The 15,397-nt window shown below is 57.8% G+C and overlaps 1 protein-coding gene across 3 annotated transcripts; it reads right to left on the bottom strand.

Moving 5' to 3' along the window:
* Positions 1-1,078: 1,078 nt before the first annotated feature.
* MST1R (macrophage stimulating 1 receptor) lies at positions 1,079-14,444 on the bottom strand. 3 transcript variants are annotated; one of them, XR_814612.4, is made up of 21 exons: positions 12,943-14,444; positions 9,868-10,056; positions 9,665-9,793; positions 9,322-9,492; positions 8,425-8,585; positions 7,913-8,078; positions 7,663-7,799; positions 7,087-7,248; positions 6,897-6,990; positions 6,529-6,738; positions 6,275-6,421; positions 6,022-6,184; positions 5,752-5,853; positions 5,470-5,673; positions 5,118-5,198; positions 4,784-4,965; positions 4,547-4,656; positions 4,130-4,295; positions 3,616-3,752; positions 3,407-3,509; positions 1,531-1,618 (listed from the first exon to the last, which is right to left on the bottom strand). XR_814612.4 is itself a non-coding variant. In XM_002697035.6 (20 exons), exons 1-20 carry the CDS (start codon positions 14,179-14,181, stop codon positions 1,363-1,365), a joined length of 4,206 nt encoding a protein of 1,401 aa, XP_002697081.2. In that variant the 5' UTR covers positions 14,182-14,444; the 3' UTR covers positions 1,079-1,362. The 3 variants fall into 3 exon arrangements, 2 of the variants coding, with proteins under 2 accessions (XP_002697081.2, XP_015315131.2); XM_002697035.6 differs by lacking the exon at positions 3,407-3,509 and having other exon boundaries at positions 1,079-1,618; XM_015459645.3 differs by having other exon boundaries at positions 1,526-3,509.
* Between the last annotated feature and the right edge of the window lie 953 nt (positions 14,445-15,397).

The raw sequence follows: 15,397 nt of genomic DNA, 5'->3' as shown, positions 1-15,397 counted from the left end.
GAGCTTGAGTCTCAATTTAAGCTTTACCTACCTGTCCTCAGAGTCCTTCAGGTTCCCATATCTGGGCCTCCTCTGACCTGAGGTGACAGAGTGGGCAATAGATGGGTAGAAAACAGCTAGGCAGCTCCAGTCCCAAGGAGACCCCTACTCTGCTTACCAGGGGGCTCTTGCCCTAAACCCAGGGTTCCATGCATGACAGGCCAGAGACTCAAAGGGGCAGGAGCCTACTTCCCTTAGGGTGAGTCAGGGTCCCCCAGCTGATGAGAGAGAGGCCATGGGAAGCCTGAGCAAGAGAGAGGAACCACCACGGCACAGGTCCGGGGCCCCATCACCCTGGTTGCCCAGGTGTCCACACCAAACAGGGCCCAGTGGCCCCCTCAGCCTTAAGGGCATGGGGGAGCAGCAGTCCAAGGAGGAAGATGCTCTCCTCCGGTGGAGCTGCCCTTCTAGTGGCTATTGTACTGTGGCCTTGATGAGTATAAATAGCCTGAGCCGTCTGCACCTCGAAGCTGGTGCCTTGAAAGTGTGGAGCCGAGGCCTTGCTGCAGGCTCATCTCTCTCAAGGCTGCAAGAGCAATGCTGGCATGACTGGGGGAGAGGGGGACAAGTCTCCATGCCTTAACAGTGGGTGGGGGCGGGCAGTTAGGGGAAAGGTGCAGGCGGAGCAGGGAGCCCTGGAGTGGGGCTAGGGCCTGGGCAATGGGATGGGAGGACTGGGCAACAGCAGAAGGCATCGTGGCTGCTGCATGTCTGGGTTTTCAACCCACCCCTCTTGGGTTCCATCTGAAAGTCCCCAGGGCCCTGTATTCTAGATGTGGGCCTGGCCTGCCCTTCCTGTTCTCTGGAGCCTTCTTGCTGACCCAACCCCCTTCCAGCCTCAGGGCCTTTGCATGGGCTGTTCACTCTGCCAAAACTCTCTTTCCTCAACCATTTCTGGCGCAGTTACCATCTGACAACATCCCAGCAAAAATGTCACCTCCTGGGGTGGCCTCCCTTACCTCCCTCTTCATCTATCTAGGGCTGTCCTCCATTCCCTCAGAGCAGCCTGTCTTTTCCTTTCGTAGCATTTACCACAAAGTGTACTTAAATATTCATTTATTCATTTACTGATTTAAGGGCCAGTGGTCACCCCTGAGTCCCCTGTGCCCAGCAGCCAGGCACACAGCAGACACCTCATAAATACTGCATCAAGGATCCCCGCACTGGGTCCTCCTGAGGAGCGAGAGACCAATATGCCTTGCAGTCCTCCTATGCCCCTGAAGGTGAAGGGACCGGGACACGGCAGAGGCCAGCCCAGAGGCAGCTTGGGGTAACTGCCACCGCTATGCAGGTCCAAGCCCCGAGGCCCGCCTGGGGCTGAGGTCACGTGGGTCTCAGTGGCTCTGAGAGGGGCCGGGGCCGCCCTGGGCTCCTGTGCACTGTTGGGGACGGTGACTGTTCCAAGGGCATGATTGCCTTGTCAGGGGCACCAGGGCCCACGTTCACGTAGGCCACGGGCAGCTGCACGTAGTGGTCCCCTCGCAGCGCAGCCACCACGAGTGCCACTTCCCCTGCTAGCTCTCCGAAGGTGGGTCGTGCCATGGGGTCCGCCGCCCAGCAGTGCTGCATCACAGTGTACCTACCGGGGAGAGGAAAACATTAGGGGCACGGTGCACCCCCACCCAGAGCTTCTGGGCTATCCACTTGCGCTTAGCCCCTTGGCAGGCCACAGTGGACGAGAGCGGATGACATGGCTAATGCCTTGCCTCACCCAATTACAGGGAAGCTCTTATTATAACTGCCTGCCTTCCCACCCTGGCAGAGGTCGAATTGCCTCAGGGGTTGAGAGGCTGGACTCCTGTGTCCTGTGACCTGGGCTTTGTGATCTCAACAAGTTTCTTAACCTCTCTGTGCCTCTGGATCCTTCTCTGATCACAGGGCTTTTGGGGTATAAAATGAGAAGACTCCTGTGAAGTTCGGAGCTTAGGGCCCAGCTCACAAGCTATTGCAGTTATCATCACAGGTCTTCTAGGAAGGAAGCCCAGGTCTGAGGAAATGGGGATTCAAAGCACTAAGATTGTGGGGCAACTCATTGGCATCATATGGGCTTTCCTGGTGGCTCAGGTGGTAAAGATTCTGTCTGCAATGCGGGAGACCTGGGTTCGATCCCTGGGTCAGGAAGATACCCTGGAGAAGAAAATGGCCACCTACTTCAGTATTCTTGCATGGAGAATTTTATGGACAGAGGAGCCTGGCAGGCTACAGTCCCCAGGGTTGCAAAGAGTCGGACAAGACTGAGCAACTAGCACTTTCACTTTTCTTTCACTTTCCTTTCACTTTCTTTGGCACTATGGATCCCAAGCAGTTTCTTTGTGTTTGTCTGATGGGTCCTAACACATGCCCCTTTATCTTGGAAATGTCATCCCTGCCCTAAATGATACTAAAAGTGCCCTACACATGATAATCTCGTATAATTCTGAGAACTCTGAGGGTGGTACTGTGATCACTCTAATTCTGCAGATGAGGAAACTGAAGCCCAGAGACAAGGGACTTCCCTGGTCTAGAGGATCCTGGCATGGCCCCCTTCATTCTCCCTGTGGTTGCTTATGGCTCTTGACTGAGGTGCCCTCTAGGAATTGCCCTAGGTAGAAAAGAAATGCCTCCTCCAGGCTCACACGCCTTCCTCCTGGACAGCTGTAAGCAGTGACTGATGTATGTCTGGTGCAAAGACCCGGGCCCCTGGGTCTCAATTTCAGAAAACTCTGAAGGGCCACCCCAATTCCAGAGATCCCAGGAGATGGACAGCAGCCTCTTTTACATCTGCATCACAGCTCTACTTCTCTGCCTCCCTAGTCCTGCTTCCCTTGCCTCCAACCTAGGAATCGACCACCTGCATATGTGTAAATCTCCATCTCAGAGTCTGTTTCAGGGAGCCTGACCCAGAGGCAGAAATTAATTTCCCTGACTTTGAAGCAGATGCATCAGTGAAATAAATAATGAAAAGCAAAAGCAAGGCAGGCAGGGCTGTGAGGAAGGGTTACTCATACCCTTCTGGAACACAAGCTGAGCGAGACAGGAATCATTAGCCACCTTTACCTGTGACCTGGTTCTTCCCATTCTAACCTCAAAGACCTGAGCATGGCTAAGGCATGCGAGCTGCTCATGAAGCTGAACCACCCGACAGGCACTGATGAAACACAGCTGTCGCCATGCCTCTGGGAACAGGGAATCTGAAACTATATCCAATGAAAAACAATTTCTGATCTGGAGATGTGGAGGGGGCTTAGTGTGGGAGCTAATGGAACCTTTCCTTGAGGTTAAGTAAGTGGAAGCGATGGAAAACAGCCCCCCTTGCTGGGGATTATGGGGAGAGGAGTGCTGGGAAATGAAATCACTGGCCTCAACCAATGATTAGGAATGCTGTTACCATGGCAACCATGATCTCCTTCTAGCACCAAGTCTTGATGCTGGCGGAACCAGTCCACAGATGAGGAAACTGAGGCCCAGAGAGGGTCCCTTTCTAGGTCAACCTGAGAATGAGTCAAAAAGCCAGGCAAGAACTCTGTCTCCAGCCCCCTCCTCACCTTCTTGTCTCTAGTCCCAGCTCCCTCCCCATCACCATGTCCATATACTCACAGAGAATCTGGGCAATACTCAGGCTGGGGTAGGCGCCGACCCTGGGCCAGGAAGTGAGTAAGATCAAAAGGGTCGATGTGGGGGTATGGAGGGGCACCCCGTGTCAGCAGCTCCCATAACAGCACACCATACGACCACTGTGGGAGGGGACAGGTGAAGGGATTCAACTCTTAGCTCAAATCTGGGGACAGGTGGACCCCTCCAGGTCTGCTCCCTCCCAGAGCCTGCTAGCTGGAAATGAGGGGCTCCACCCCCAAATCGGAATTGTTCTTCTATACCTCACAAGCATCTTCGCTCTGTCCCCCCTCCGAGCCTGCCCAGAGTTGGGGCTTGGCAAGGCCTGGATTGCCTGTGAAGAGCCACCTCTTGCCCTGATACCTGCCCAGAGATGGGCAAATGGTCTATGGGCACCGCCCAACACAGGGTTCCCTGGGTTCATCAACATCCAGAGTTGAATGGGCAAGGCCGAGTGTTGTCTGAGGCTGGGTGGACTCTGGGGCAGGTGGGGCCTCACCACGTCAGACTTGGTGGTGAATCTGTAGGTCTGCAGGCTCTCCAGCGCCATCCACTTGACAGGTAAGCGAGCGTGGCGGTGCTGCTGGACACTGTAGTACTCCTTGTCCAGGACATCACGGGCCAGACCAAAGTCAGCCACCTTGACCGTGAATGACTCATCCAGCCTGGGAGGGGAGGATCACACTCAGGACTGGTCCCCACCAGACCCAAACCCATCTATCTCAGGCCCTCACAGGGTTTCTGAGCTACAGCATCCAACCCAAGCCTGCACTGGGCAGACAGAAAAATGGAGGACCAGAAAGAGAAGGACATGTCCAGGGCTATATAGCAAGAAATGGAGCGTGGGCCTTCCCTGTGGGCGCCTTCAGCTGCACACCCCAGCGCTCCGCCCCCTGGCTTCTCTCTGGCCACTCACATGCAGTTCCGAGCAGCCAGATCCCGGTGCACAAACTTCTGCTCGGCCAGGTACTCCATGCCGTGGGCCACCTGCAGGCCGAAGCTGATGAGGTCCTTTACTGTGGGATTCTGGGGGTGGGTGGGGAGCACAGGTGGGCCAGTAGGTGAGGGCGAGCAGCTCCATGCCCAGCTGCTGCCCAAGCCCCCCCCACCTATGCACCCCCCAGAGCCCAGAGTCAGCTAAGCACCGACTGACCCGCTGGGGTGAGCGGATGAACTGCAGCAGGTCTCCGTGGCGCATGTAGGGCAGCAGCACACGGGGCAGCCCTTCCGGGGGCAGCACAATGCCAATGAGAGCCAGCACGTTCGGGTGGTGCAGACGGCGCATGAGCAGCCCCTCGCGCAGGAAGGCCTCCACCTCCTGCACCTCTGTGATGCCTGCAGGGAGGCTGGAGTCAGGCCCAGGGCGGGGAACCCCTTGATAAGGGTCAGATGGGGAAACGGAGGAAACAAAAGTCTCCCGCTCAGGGTCACGGAGCTGATGGTAGCACGGCAGGGACAAGGATCCTCCCAGCCTCTGTTCCACTTACGACTCAGCGACTTGATGGCACAGTGGATTCGATTCTGGGCCTCATCTTTGTATTCTCCATGGTAGACAACTCCAAAATGGCCTGATGAGGGAGAGATGGTGAGAGGGGCCCCAGGGCCCAGAGCACACACCACTCCCACCCACCGGCAACCAGACCTCAGAACTCCAACTCGTGATGGCAGAGCCTGCAGCCCTCCCATACCCTCTTAATCTGCACCAGAACCCACTGAAGACAGAGTTCCTATTTCACAGATGAGCAAATGGAGGCTCAGAGTCCTGCCTGACTGTTCCTCAAGCCCATGTCATCTCAGGACTCCATCTCTCCCCCGCTCCACCTGGTCTGGCACTCATACCTTTGCCAATGACTCGGTCAGCGTGGGTGACCACCCTTTCATGGGGAATCAGTACATCCTTGACCTCAGACAGGAGCACAGAGTCCAGGTCCCCAAGCTGGATGGATCCTTTCCGCAGCAATGGGACACGGGACCCATCCCCGCTGTCTGAGGAGGATATTCTGTGGACCTGAGTGGAGGAATCCTGGCCAGTGATAGGAGGGGCTGTGGAGGAAGAGAGGGAATGAGGGGCTGGTGGAGCAGACAGTATGGTCCCATCTTCTAGCACCTCCAGCATCTCACCAAGGCCATTTCTGTAGTCAGAGCCTGAGCGGAGCAGAGGCAGAGGCATGGCTCCAGGGGTCCGGTCCAGGGAGGCCAAGTCTTCCAGGTTCGAAGAAAGAACTGTGGACAAATGCCTGCTAGTAGCCAGCCACTCCAAGGTCCTAGAGGCTGACCCAGACCCAGGAGGTGTGGGCAGACCCCCAAGGCCTGGACAGAGAGGCTATAGGGGCTTGGAGATGTCATAGTTTGGGGGTGAGGGCTGGGTCAGGATGGCAGTGGAGGGCTCACCTAGCTGCTTCCTCCAGCGGTAACTGAAGACCAGTATGGCAGCCAGCACAGCCACAAGCAGGAGCAGAGCCAGGAGGACACCGAGGAGCGTGCTCTGGGGGACCCCTTCCAGACCTGGCCGCACTACCTTGCCCAGGGTGTAGCACCTACCATCCACACAGACCTGGGAAGCATTAGGTGGCAGCTCAGGCCCAGCCTGTAGACGCCCCCCCCCCACCCGTGTCTCCTGAGGAGGGCCAACAGAGCTGCCTACCTGCAGAGGAGCACCGTCCTTGCCAAGTTGCAGGGAGGGGGGCAGGGGGCAGACTACCACATCCCCCCGCAGCTCGTGCTGGCAGCTCTTGCCACTCACAGTCACATTCACAGCCACGCAGTCAGCCACAGTGCCCAGCCCGATGTACTGCAGAGACAGTCACGGGGGCTGGCCAGTGCCCCCCACAATGCTCCTTCGGCGAGGCTGCAGCCCTACCCCCTCCACTGTCCTCACCCCTCATCCCCCACACTTACCTCAAACTTAATGGCGTGCTCCTCAGGCTTCAGGGGGGCCAGGTCCTTGCTGGGTGGGTGGGGTGGAGGCAGGAAGCGAAAGCCAGGCAGTGTGTAGCCAGGAGCTCCATCCCCACGGACACTCAGGTTCCCTGTCACCCACCCTCGGCGGCCTCGGACCACGTATTCGGGCAGGCGGCACCTGTGTTGCTCCGGGAGCTGCCCCTCACACTGCGGGGCCCAGGTGAGAGCGGTAAGCCCCGGTATCCTACCTTCAGCCACCCTGGCCCCCTGAACCCAGCGTGGGCTGGAGCTGGAACTCAGGGGACTGGTGTGGCCTTCCTCCCTCCTGGCAAGTGCCCACTCAGCAACTGCCAGCGCCCGCTCACCCTGTTCTCCACTGCCCTGACCCCATCATGGAATGACAGCGTGAGGTGCCATGCTGAAGTCAGATGCTGGCCGCGGATGGTGACGTGGGAGCCACTGTGGAGGAGAGCGGGGTGGTGGGCCTCGGGGTGCTCTCTGAGGCTGGATCCCTCAGCCTTCAGAGACCAGAATGGGCGAGGAGGTGACACTTACGTATAGCCACATTTGGGGCTGATGCCCAGGACGATGGGGTCTTCCCGGTAGTGGAAGTTCCAAGAGCCAGGCACCTCGGCGCCCCCTACCTGCAGGCGAATGGGAACGCTGGCAGTAGCGGCCCCAGGGGGCGTGGTGCATAAAAGCTGCCCCTCGCTGACCCTGCAGAACAGGGGGGATTGGGCTCAGGGGCACCTTCCAAGTGATGGCCAGGCCCAGCTCCTCCAGGGGCCAACAGACCCCTCCCAGTTCCTCTGTCGGTCATCTCCCCGATCTGCCCAAACTCCATGGTCTGTTTGAAGACAGGGTGGTCCCAGTAAGGCCTCCAAGAAGTCAGGGAGGAACAGGGACCCCATAGCGCTGGCTGCAGTCAATGGACACTATAATGGGCTCTCTCACCATCCCCAAACCACCTCGGGGCTGGAGGGAGAAACAGACACTTCTTCCTGGACCGTTCCCTCCACTGAGTGACTGAGCCCTCCTCCCCTACCCTGTCGGGGATCCAAGCCCTACCTGGTGAGGGTTCCCCTATGTGGGACCCTGTTGCCTCCCTTCCCCCTTCCCACTGGCTCTTACTGTTTCAGTGGGCACTCAGTCCCATTGACCAGCACAGTCTGGCTGGTGCCAATAGACAGGCCTCGGCCTTCAAGGGTGAGGCAGGTACCTCCTGCCCGAGGGCCAAAGAAGGGTCGGACTGCTGTCAGCACTGGCTCCTAAGAGGGCATGGAGATGGCTTAGCTTGGAATAGGAGGCCCTCCCCTCCAAACCCTTCCCTGCCCGAACTGCCCACCTGCCCAAGGACACATACAAGGCAAGGTGACCTCACCATGAAAGAGAAGCCTCCTAGCATGGAGGTACCTTCTACCCGGAAGTGCCTGCCCAGTGGCATATTGGTCACAGTGAGGCTGACGTTGGCAGGCCCGGCTACCTGCGTGCTCAAGGGCTCCAGCTCACACTCAAAATCCTCTATGAAGTCCTTCCGGGGCAGTCGGCTGGGACGTCAAGGGAACTCAAGGTCGGCTGGGGCGGTGGGTCACACAGGCCTACTGGCCTGCCCACCACAAATCACAGGTCTCCTCTGAGCTTAAAGATAGCATCTATCTACCCATGCCTCAATCCTGGGTCAACAGGAACTGTCGGTGCAGGGACTAGTTTGGCCATAACTCAACAGACAGATAAGGCACATGCAGGCTCAGAAAGGAATAGAGGTGTCACCCCAGACACAAAACAAGCAGAGCCACCGCAGCTTGCCCCATGCAAGCTGAGGACAGGATCTCACAGCAAAGGGGCTGCTTTGTTTATGCATCAGGGACAGAAACAGCAGGGACCAGGTCGTACCTGAGGTCTGAGTTGCCTTTAGGTAACAGTCGGCAGGGACTTCGACCCACAGTGACCTGATGGGTGCCTTCAGGCACCAGACCAGAAGGGTACAGGTAGAAGTTGGAGCCACATAGGGTCAGCCTTGTGCTGCCCCTTAGGGGTCCACTGCGGGGATAGAACTGAAAGGGGGAGGAGAACATAGCCTGAGTCCCTCTATGGGTCAGGACTCTCAGCCCTGTCTGCTTCCCCCTAAGTTTTCTGCCATACTCCTTGCCTGCCACACACTCCAGTCACCCTAGGTCATGCTTTCGTGCTGGATGTTAAGTTGCTTCGGTCACGTCTGACTCTGTGTGACCCTATGGACTATAGCCTACCAGGCTCTTCTGTACATGGGATTCTCCAGGCAAGAATATTGGAGTGGGTTGCCACGCTCTTCTACAGGGGCTCTTCCCGACCCAGGGACTGAACCCCCATCTCTTGCATTGGCAGGTGGGTTCCTTACCGCTAGCGCCACCTGGGAATCCCTTCACTTTAGGTCAGCAGTCCCCAGCCTTTATGGCACCAGGGACTGGTTTCATGGGAGACAGTTTTTCCATGGACCAGGAAGAGGAGAGATGGTTTCGGGATAATTCAAGCACATTGTATTTATTATGTACTTTGTTTATAATCTAATGCTGCAGCTGATCTAACAGGAGGTACTGATCTGCAGCCCGGAGGTTGGGGACCCCTGCTCTAGGTCACATGCTAGTCCCCACTCAATACTATTCTGTCTCAAAGTCTTTGAATGTGTGTGCCCTCTTTGTAGCTACTTAGGACATACCAGATCTGAGGAAGATCATGGTTAAGACCTGCTGACTCCCACCCCAGGCCCAGCAGGTCCCATCCCTTAACTGTGCCCTGACAGGCAAGCCATACCTCAGTAAGCACTGGTGGGCAGTAGTCCTGTTGCCAGGAGCCAGGACACTCCTTCTGCCGGCCACACATGCCCCCACACCATCCACAGCCCATGAAACGCTGTGCCCGCAGGCAGCGCCCACAGGTGAGGAAGTGGCGGCAGCCAGGGCCCCGAATCGGTACCTGGAAGACCTGGAACAGACAGGTATCTCAGGGGTGGCTGAAGGGGGAGGCTAAGCCCCCTAGAACCCCTGGTTCCACTGTAAATCAGGGTGGTGAGGCCTGTGTGTCAGTGCCTCCCTGGATTCGAGCGGGAGCCTGTGCTCCCAACAGCCCAGTCCAGGCCCTACCCTGCCCACCTTACCTGGTCCCCAGAGGCAAAAAGCAGGTGGTCCCCAAGGCGTCTGACATCCCGATGCACGGGCTGCCCATTGCTGCCCAGTGAGAAGTTGGACACGTACAGCAAGTAGTTGAGAGACCTGGCCAGCTCCACCTGGGACAGGTTGGCCATGAGCAAAATGGAGACAGGGATCTGGGGATGAGGGGCCGCAGAGACAAAGGACCCACCTGCAGGATGCGCCCATCGGCTGTGCCCATGTGGGCCACTGTGACGTTGTCAAGGCGCGTCACGTACAGTGCCGTGACCTCCACTGGTCCCAACAGCCCGTTGAATAGGTCCACCCGTAAGAGGTTGCCGCTGACGAGCAGAGGGAAGTGGCGGCAGCTGATATTGGGGCTGGAGGCCCCCAGACCAGGCTGGGGAAGGTCAAAGAAGGAGTCAGGGCTCATCTCCATGCGCTGAACCCTTCAGGCCTCTATCAGGGACCACAGTGGCCTAAATTCCCACTCCTCACCTGGCCTGGATGGAGAAGGTCCCAGACCTGCCAGGCACCCCACCTTCCACCATGGGGCTCTCAGATGTAGCCAGGCCAGGGAAGAAGGCCGAGGCCAGAAGGCTGGCTCCCCCGCCCAGAGCCTAGCCCTTCCTTGCCACAGCCATTCTGATAACGTGTTATGGAGCCTTCCAGAGACAACCCCATTCTGTTCTCACTACCACGCTGTGGAGTTGGCTTCTCTCATCACTCCCATTTTACAGATAAGGAAACGGGCTCAGAGAGGTCTGCCCACCTGTCAAAGGCCTTGTCGCCTCCCAGGAGAGGAGCTGGGTTGATAGTCTTGAGTTCCTGACCAGAGTCTTCTCCTGCCCCCTGCTGGTCCTGCCCTATATTTCAACAAACCCTGTCACCTCTTTAGGCTTCAATGTCTCCACCTGCTTAAGGAGCTGAACTCTGAGATTAATTGGGCGGCACCGGCTTGGTAACACGGTCCTTCTCCCTGAGACGCCAAAGATCTTCCAGCACCTCCAGCCGCTACCTGTATCTCCTTCGAGGTACAGGAGAGATAAACCAGGGCCTGAAGGCCTGGGTGCCAGGAGACACTAATTTCTCTCCTGTTTTTAGCAGGAAGGTGTTTGGGGGACACCCAGTGCCCCAGGTCAGAGTTGTAGAAGCTTCTGGGAAACCAGAAGTGAAGGTATGGATGCAAGGGTATTGGAGCTGGATGCAAGGTACAGGCAAGGCTCTGTAGCCCTCGTAGCTTGGGACCGTCCCTTGCCAGCCCTAAGGGTCCTCCTCCTGATAGGAGGCCCCTGTCTGACAATGTGTGCTTAACCCAGTCCTGAGACCTCAGCACTGATTGTAAGTCTTAGAGCAAGACCTCAGCATAGAGCTGGGTCCTGAAACTCCTCACACTGGATCTATAGCATGGGTGGGTGGGGACTAGGAGTCTGTCCTAACTGGAGGTGAGTAAAAGTCCTGATCCTAGCAGGAAGCCAGCCAGGTGTTTTCTGTATGACTCAGGGACAGGTGGGGCTGTGCGCTGGAAAAGAAGCCCTACCCTAGTCAGAGGCCCTACCCTGTCTGTGTGCCCCTGGGCTCCAGGGCCTTAGCTCTGGATTCCTAGGCTTGTCTGGGGGTCCCAGCCTCCTGAAAACACTGAAGTGTCCAATACCCCATAGAGGAGGGTGACTCCACCAGACTCAAATCCCACCTGAACCCATGGAGGGCAGGGACCAGCTCGGAGGCCCTCAGGCTTCGTGAGGGCAGCCACAAGGAACACAGAGCGGCTTTCCTCCTAGAGGCTGTGTCAAACATGGGACAGGCTGGTTCACACACTGCCTGGGAGCCTGGCCAGACTGTGGGCAGGGCTGGAGATTAGCCCTTTTGAGCCTTGTACTGCCAAGTGGGGCCGGGTGTCTTCTGATCTCCTGACCCCTAGCCAAGTCAGAGAGAGGTCCTGATTCCTCACAGAGAAGGAGGGGGGGCAATGAGGGTTCCCTAAGCCCAGACTAGGGATTCCCACCCCTAGGGCCTCTTCAACCCAGATGGAGTCAGCTGAAGGAGGAGGCTGAAGATCTCCCCACCTTCGCTGTGTGTAAACTCTCCTCCTGCCACTGGGGCATCAATCAGAGCAAAAGGAGACAGTGAAGAATGTCACAGCAAGGCCAGAGCCACAGGGCAGATAACGACTCTGAGACCAGTGACTATGGGTTAGTTCCCTGAAAGGCCACTTGTCCAAGGCCATTCCTTCATTCATTCACCCATTTTCCTTGTTTTAATCTCTTATAAGTAGGGTGGGACTGTTTCAGTGGCCTCAAGAAGTCAGTTTTAGGTTTGTCCTCAGGGAAAAAGCATTTTAAGGACCATCCTCTTAGTCTCTGTTCTAGCTCCTTAACACCATGGCTGAAGGGAACCTGAGCAGGGTCTGCCGGGAGGAGCACCTTAGTTCAGCTTAGGCTGGGAGACCTCCTTCCCGGGATGAGAAGGGCCCCAAGTATGGTGAAAGAAAGCCTGGGACTCCTGCATGGTGAACCAATCCAGCCAGCCCCTCCTAGGCCTTTACTCATAAGCAGATGTTTATAGTTGCTTGCATAAGACCGGGGTGAGTCTCCTGGAATCCACTAGAGCTAGGCCGCCTTCCCACTATGTCCTGATTCCTCTTCCCATCACCCCACGGAGAGCAATCAGTGATGAGTGGGTCCATAAAGCCTAGGGCAGGCAGGCTGCCTGACAAGCAACCAACTTTCAAGGCCCAGAAGGATCTATGGAACAGGGGTGGAGGGGGGCATTCTCTGACAACTCCTGCCCCACCCTCTTGGGAAAGCAGAGCAAAACAAGCACTCCCACAGGGAAAGCGAAACTGTTGGTAAGTAGATGTGAGTCTGGGTGAATTTGTGAGTATCTGCCTGTGGATTGGGGGTGAGGGGCTACTTTTTGTGTGTGTCCGTAAGTGTATAAACTGGGGGAAGGTAGAAAGGGACAACCACCATTATACCCAGAGTTTGGAAGTATCCCTGGCAGAGAGACAGTTATGATGCAATCCAATTTTCCCATAACCAGGGAAATTACCCAAAAAAGCAAGAGGCCATGGTAAATGAGAGGGTGAAACAGGAAAAGGGTTTAGCAACAGGATCTAGCCTGGCCAGGAGATGAGATTTCAGTATGGGGTTTGACTGACCCCCTAAGAAACTGGGTGGAAGAGAAAGCTTCTCCCCACCTGCCTTCCCCCTCCTAGACCCTCTCAGCCGTGGATGGGAAGTGAACACACACTGCTCACAAGTGAGAGCCGCTTCCTTCTGCTTACCGCATCTGGGCAAAAACTGGGCAACTGGAAGAAGTCCAGCCCTCGCCGGAGGCCAGGGGGGACCGGAGGCTCACAACAGTGCTCTACGCCCTTTTCGATGAGAGTGTCCAGCAGGTGGACGGGGAACGCACAGACCACAGAGTTGGGATCTGCACCTGGGCTGCTGTCTCTGCTAGCCGAGAAAACACCGAAGAGCACTTCCTGCCCCTCAGGGATGCTCAGCTCAGCGGCTAGGTGGCCGCCCACTGGAGCAGCGTGGGCCGCCCGCAGCACCGGGTAGGGTTGCCCGCCCTCATGGGCTGCACGTCGCCGACGTTTAGGGGCGAAATGGCAGTGGAGGACCAGCTCTCGGTAGTCTCCCAGGTCGGTCTCGACAGCGCTGAGCCGTGCCAGGCGCGTGTGCAAGGTGCCAGGAGCAGCTGCCACGTCGGCGGGCTGTACCGTCAGGAAATAGACGAAGGCTCCGGCGTGGAAACTGTACACATATTCGATGCGGTAGGAATCGAGGTGCTGGGGCAGCACCGAGAGCGCTGCGAAGCCTGCTGCAAATCCTGAACCGTCGGCCTTGAGCCGCCGGATGGACACCGAGAGTGGGCTGAAGCTGGCGGCCACCGCCGAGTCCAGTGACGATGCCACGTACAAATAGGATGCCTGGCCCTGCTCAACCACAGTCACGAGGGTGCCCAGAGGGCTGGCTACACAGTCAGGACAGTCCTCTGGCCGATTGTGCTCTGAGAAAAGGCAGACCGGTGGCGCCAGGTGCAGGGCTGTCCCGCCCGGCTCTAGCTCATGCAGGAAGCAGCGGCCACGAAGGCTGGAGCCACAGCTGATCAGTGCGGGAAGCGCGGGTTCCAACACCAGAACCTGCGTATCTGTGTCTCCGGGCGGGCCGTGGGGGCCTGGGCCACAGGCCGCACACGTCTGGCAGCCAGGGGCCCCAGCAGGGCCGGTGGCCAGGCTCTCAACTGGCTGCAGATCAGGTCCAAGCACATGCAGGCGATTGCGTGTGGCCACGAACACCGCACTCCCTTCCCTGCCGCCCTCGTAGGTTGCAACGGCTTGTACCGGACCGCCGGCAGAGAAGCTGGGCACCGAGTACTCCACTGCAAAGTCGCGGGAAGCAGCATACGGGATGCGCGGGCACTGCCAGGACCCGCCAGTCTCGGGCACCGCCGGCAGCGTCGGCAGCAGCAGCAGCAGTAAGAGGAAAGGCTGGAACAGCGGCGGGTGGAGCTCCATCGAGGCCCAGGTAGGGCCCCGTGGAGGTTCCCGCAGACCCGGGCCTGGCTGGGAGCAGACTCGAAGTCTGGGTTGGGACCCGCGTCGAGGGTCGATCCGGGGAGCCCCGGGGCAGCTGACCCCACCAGGACTCCTGAGAGGCCCACCGCCCTCTCCTGCCCTCAGCGTCCGAGCGCCTGGCGCGGGCTGGCACACATAGACAGAGAGGCCGCCTCACCTGTTGCTCTTGTTGCCGCTCCCAGCCGGAGATTAGAGCAAAGTCTGTCGGAGCGACCCCGGCAGGCTGACAGGACCAGGGCGTCGGGGCGGAGCTGTGGGCGGGGCCTGCTGGTTGGCTGGCTGGCCTAGCCCAGCCCCTCTGCTTGCCGACTTTCCCCGCCCTCGGAAGCCTGAGTCCTACACCTACGCTTGGACCCTTTTCTCTCAGTGGCCTGTGGGTGAGTGGGTGTAGGGTGGCCCGAAGAGACGTTTAGTAGATCTGAGCTGTTCTGTCCCGCCCCCTGACGATCGACTGGGCGGAAGTGGGAGGGGTTGCCCCAGTACGTTTGAGGACCATTTGGTATCCTTCTCTCGGCTCCAGGATACAGCAACATCCTCAGACACTCGTTCCTGGTCAGGGCCCAGGGAACCCTCCTTGTGGGGACCAGAAGCCAGGAATGTGTGGAGAACCACAGGGGAGGTGTGAGGAGACCCCAGGAGTGGCACTACCCTCTGTGAAAGTGTTATTCAGTCGTGTCCAACTCTATGACTGTAGCCCACCAGGCTTCTCTGTCTGTGGGATTCTCCAGGCAAGTATACTGGAGTGGGTTGCCATTCCCTTCTGGGACTATCCCTCTGTGGACCTGCTCGGGGCTGACTGCGACAGGATGGCGGTCAGAGGCTACTGCCTTGCATCCAGCCTGCCCAGGGCAGTGGGAGTTATAAGATGGGGCCCACCCTGTTGGCTGGATCTTAGAGTCAGAGGAGAAGCGACTTACATGGAGGCCCAACCCTAGCTCTGCCCTGTCTACCACTGCCTCAGTAGGTGGCAGCTGCAGGGATGGGGTCGACAGAACACAAGTGCTGGCCTTCCTTCCTGGTTCTGCTCCAGCACCTCCCGATATGCGGGAGACATGGGCTTTGGCTTTCAGGGCACCTCTAACCTGTTCTGTTAACCTTGCTGGGCCTCAGGCTTTCAGTCTCCAAAATGAGGTGATTGCCCAGAGTTCTCTCTCCA

This window comes from Bos taurus, chromosome 22 (assembly GCF_002263795.3).
Source record: "Bos taurus isolate L1 Dominette 01449 registration number 42190680 breed Hereford chromosome 22, ARS-UCD2.0, whole genome shotgun sequence".
NCBI classification, from domain to species: domain Eukaryota; kingdom Metazoa; phylum Chordata; class Mammalia; order Artiodactyla; family Bovidae; genus Bos; species Bos taurus.
This window is presented reverse-complemented; position numbering and strand designations above follow the sequence as displayed.

Excerpts from the sequence above, each read along its gene's own strand:
- MST1R (XM_002697035.6), bottom strand. The coding sequence starts at position 14,181 with ATGGAGCTCCACCCGCCGCTGTTCCAGCCTTTCCTCTTACTGCTGCTG. Across the intron at positions 7,800-7,912 it reads TAGGAGGCTTCTCTTTCATG|GAGCCAGTGCTGACAGCAGT; the intron begins GTGAGGTCACCT and ends ATGCCCTCTTAG. Across the intron at positions 6,185-6,274 it reads AGGACGGTGCTCCTCTGCAG|GTCTGTGTGGATGGTAGGTG; the intron begins GTAGGCAGCTCT and ends AATGCTTCCCAG.